Source organism: Pomacea canaliculata, linkage group LG9 (assembly GCF_003073045.1).
Source record: "Pomacea canaliculata isolate SZHN2017 linkage group LG9, ASM307304v1, whole genome shotgun sequence".
NCBI classification, from domain to species: domain Eukaryota; kingdom Metazoa; phylum Mollusca; class Gastropoda; order Architaenioglossa; family Ampullariidae; genus Pomacea; species Pomacea canaliculata.
Window position 1 is genome coordinate 6,310,990 of NC_037598.1, and position 4,492 is coordinate 6,315,481.

At 40.5% G+C, this 4,492-nt stretch overlaps 1 protein-coding gene across 1 annotated transcript; it reads right to left on the bottom strand.

The window, feature by feature from the left end:
* Positions 1-675: 675 nt before the first annotated feature.
* Positions 676-4,271, bottom strand: LOC112572127. Its single transcript, XM_025251676.1, has 3 exons — positions 3,653-4,271; positions 1,312-1,377; positions 676-858 (listed from the first exon to the last, which is right to left on the bottom strand). The coding sequence occupies exons 1-3, from the start codon at positions 3,806-3,808 to the stop codon at positions 676-678; spliced, it is 405 nt and encodes a 134-aa protein (XP_025107461.1). The 5' UTR covers positions 3,809-4,271.
* Between the last annotated feature and the right edge of the window lie 221 nt (positions 4,272-4,492).

Genomic DNA, 4,492 nt, shown 5'->3' on the forward strand with positions numbered 1-4,492 from the left:
TTCACCTTTCCCTCCCACTTCCGTCCCTCCAATCATCCCCCTTTCACCCCCACCAGGGACCTCCACTCCCCTCTTTCTCCACCCCTGTCCATCACCACTCTTTCTCTTACCTTTTCTTCTACTACCTCTCTTTCCAACTTTTCCACCTCTTACCTCTTTCCCATCACACTTCTTCCCACCCTACTCCACCCCTTCTCACCTCTCTGCACCCCAGTCCTTGTACGTTCCTCCTTCCCCTCTCTGCCTCCCATCCCTGACACTCCACCTTCCTACCCTCTCCTACCCCTCGCTACCATCTTTACCCATGCCTGCATTCTCTTCAACCCCCTTCTTTCTGTTCCCCACCATCCCGTTCCTCTCAACCTCCCTCCCCTTCGTTCTCCAGCCGTCGTTATCTCTCCCCCTCCACGATCACCTACCACCACCCACCCTCCCCCACAACCCAACACCTTTCTCCCGAAAGCATGAGGCAAATAATCGGGTGTGGACACCCAGTTCCAGGCCTCTCCTCGCTCAGGAGCACATGGAAGGCAAAGAACATCAGCCAGAAGATCAAACTTGGAGAAGAACAGTGGAAAGGGAGATGAAAGGAAAGGGCTGGACATGGGGTCACCTACAGCGGGTTTCAGCCGATCACGAACTTATATCCCCTGGACAGCTGGCAGACGATTTTTTTCAGAGAGGGAGTTGGAGGGTAACAAAGTGACAGGTAGAGGTGAAAAGGTGAGAAGTTGGAAGATTTGTGGGAAGGGAAGAGGTTGGAAATGATGAAATGATAGGATGTTCGGGATTAAAGAAGATAATTGATGAAGAATAGGGTAAGGGAAGGGACAGTAAGGAATGAGGTTGTGGAATAGCCTGAAAACATAAAAGGAAAACACAACTGTGGCTAACGTAATACAACCAGAAAGCATTGTGTAAACTAATAGCATTGTGTAAACACTCGCTGCCAATTACTATACAACATTATACATAGTGGAAAAAATGAGGTGGTTTGATGCACAAAAGAGTGAGACTCCTCCTTAAGAAACCTAGAGGCAGTTCCTTCCAAAACCAATCCCCATGCAAGCAGTGGAAAAAATAGTGGAGTGCCTATGTATTTGTGTGTGTGTGTGTGCACGATGGGAAGTGGATGCAACAAAGGCAGATAGCAATTGTCATTCAATGGAGCTCAACTATGTCTCAACTAACGAGATGACGTGTTGTGGAGTGCATGTAACAATTATTATTCAAGGAAATTTAAATGTCATTGAATGAAAGGAATCCTCAATCTTAATCGCAAATGCCTAAATTAGGTTTGGTGCCACTTACCTTATGGGCTGACGTGACCACCACCGTGGCTGCTGGTTTTAAAAGCTGGTTTACCAAACGTGTGATCTGTAAATGATGAGGAACACATATTAATAAAGCAATGATATTTTGAGGTAACTAATCTCATACACAATAGAAGTTCTGACCAAATTCCTTCAGTTCTAGACTACATATTTTAAACCTTCATGTTTGAGAGAACAGATTGATAGTATCGTATAGCAGCAAGGAATTAAAAAAGAGTCAATTATTATCATGAATAGAAGGTCAATGGTTCATGAGTAACATTACAGAAGCACATGACAACTTAGGAATTAAAGGAGTTAAGAGTTTTCTTAGTTGTACACTGTATTGCATTATTCATTCAAAGTGCAAATACCCGACTGATCAACAGATTTCTCATATTCTTCTTTGTCTTAGCCAGGCATGTCAATTCCTCCATTAATCTGGAAATGTGTGCGAGTCTGAGTATGTATATGTGCATGTGTGTGTGTGGGGAGGAGGTGTGCATGTGAATGTATGTGGTGGGAAGTGAATTCTAGGAGTGCAAGTAACAACTGTCATTCCAGAAAATTAGATATTTCACAGAATAAAGAAAGTCTAAATCTTATTTATTAATTGCAAAGACATGAAAACTAAATGGATAAATGTACACACACAACCACATATACCCGGAGACGGAAACCAATACACACAAATGCATGCACAAAGCAGACTTGAGCATCAATGGAGTTGAGAGATGTGTTGTGCAAAAACTAAATCAGATTGGAAACAAACTTTTACAAATTGAAATAGTGTTTTAGAGACTGTAACTCATAGACATTTCAAGTTTATGTTGTTGTGCACTATACTGTATTACACAAACGCCTATAAATGTATCCCGTAAATGTAACTACAATGAATAACATACATAAACACACACTCATGCACACAAAGACACATATATGAACACATATACAAACAAGCAAACGTGCATGCACATATCACACTTTAAGGGTCAAGAGAGTTCAGAAATGTATTCAAAGTATTAAAGTTTCAATTAGATTTAGGGATTTCACATCTAGATGTTCAATAACAGACATTTCAAATTTACTTCGATTTGTTGTACGCTGTATTGCATTGATCATTAATTAAGGGAAATATCTTGCTGATAAACAGAGTTCTTACATTCTTCTTTGTCTTAACTCTGCCTCTTAATTCCTTCATCTCTCATTGTTCCTTACTCTGCATGTGTGTGTGTGTGGGGAGGGGGACATGAGTGCATACTAGGAGTGGACCCAACAATTATCATTCAAGGAAATTTAAATATGTCATCGAGTGATAGGAACAATGTAATCCTCAATCTTAATTGCAAATGCCCAACACCCGTCTCTTACATGCAAACTAAAATGGATACACAGAAACACAAACACAGCCACCCACCCACAGCCATAAACCAATTACACACCAACACACATACATGCCTCTACAAAGCATGCATCATGGGAACTTAAAGATAATGTGTTGTAGAGAAACTATAATTCAGCTGAGAAGCTAAATCCATATTGTTGATCCATATTGCTGTCTGATCCTCTGGTGTTAGTATACATCCAATATACTCATTGAGGGAATGGAAAGAGCGGTATTATTTGTTTTGATTTATAGAAGCTTTTTAGTTTGTCTAGTTTATTTTTTTTTAACTTATCGTTTATTTAAATTATACTTGTGGAATGCAACTCACGATGTTCAATAAGACACATTTTAAGTTTGCTTGGTTGTACACTATATTCTGTTATTTATTATAAGTAGATATACTTGACTGCTACAGGTATGTGTGTGTGCTTGCATGGGGTGGAGGTGTACTTGTGTTGTGGGAAGTGCATGCTATGAGTGGAGGTTACAATTTTCATTTATGGAAATTTAAATGTCATTGAATGAAAGGAACATTTCAAATTCTAAATCTTAATTGCAAAGGCCACAAGACCACGTACACGTGAACTATAAACTGGATATACAGACACACAAACACACACACTGACACAAACGCACGCGCAAAGCATTCTATTTCTCTGCCTGGCGTTTTACTCACATGAATAGATTCACAGAAACTGTACAACAGCAAAGAAGAGTATAATGTGTCCTTGGAAGGTGAGTGGTTCATAAGCCTCGATCACTCAAAAACCAATGAAAACTTAAACATTAAGGAAGTTGAGAGAATTCGCTGTGAAGAAACTTTAGGCGAGAAATTCAAACTATTACAATTTATTGCGGGTAGTGCTCGTCACTCAGCCTCCGAGGACTACAGCGAGTAAGGCACTGGTTATTCTTTGGCCTGTAACAACATTGTAATGAATAAAGATCGTACCTTTGATAGAAAAGGTAGTTTTATGTTTACAGTCGCGCAGCTCTGCCAGGTGAGACACAGGTACGTGTGACCTGCTGATCGACAAGTCTTTTGGTAGCTTGCACACAGTGACAGGTGAGCAGCACGAGCTGTGGTCACATATATAATGGTGAGCATCGCAGCCTGCGGACTGCACGTGATTTGTTGACATGTGGACTAGAGCAGGTGAACCGCTCAGTGTATGATATATGACACGTGAACAAACACAATTATAAGCCTTTGTGTTTCTCTTGTTTATATCATCAACATATTTTTTTCTACACAGATCATGAAAATGTTAGCAAAGGAAACCTATATACAAAGTACGTCTCAACGTATTATTTTGACTTACTGAACCGACCCTGCTTTTCTTTTTCTCGTCTACATTTTCTCAAAGTGAAAGTCGATAGAAATTCAGGGGAAGGGGGATGAGGGAAGGGAACAGGTGGGAGGAAGACTGATTTAAGTGGTGTACGGAGGTCCACGCATGTAACATGAGTTATATAATGGATTTTTTTTTTTATTACTTTAACCTTGTATTAATTTTTTGATCTGGAACTGGAGCATGTCCCTTCCCTAAATTTCAGTCTTTCTCTCTAACGCACGTTAAATGGAAAGTTCCTTTTAATGTAACAAACTTCGGTAAACAAATTACGGTTGTCAAAAAAACTAAATGTACCGCGCTGACCCTAGTTGTCGTGAAGTAGCTCTTCTGTAGGAGAGGCACATTGACTCGTCACGTGACAAAGTTTCCCCAACAACAGTCAGCGTGTTGAGAACTGTCATGGCTGCAGGGAGCGGCAACGAACGAGAGCAACGCCG

What these genes read in the sequence shown, in the direction of transcription:
- LOC112572127 (XM_025251676.1), bottom strand. Translation starts at nt 3,808, where the DNA reads ATGCTCACCATTATATATGTGACCACAGCTCGTGCTGCTCACCTGTCA. An exon ending in AACTACCTTTTCTATCAAAG is followed by an intron (nt 1,378 to 3,652) that starts GTACGATCTTTA and finishes CATCATTTACAG; the next exon opens with ATCACACGTTTGGTAAACCA. An exon ending in TGGTCACGTCAGCCCATAAG is followed by an intron (nt 859 to 1,311) that starts GTAAGTGGCACC and finishes TTATGTTTTCAG; the next exon opens with GCTATTCCACAACCTCATTC.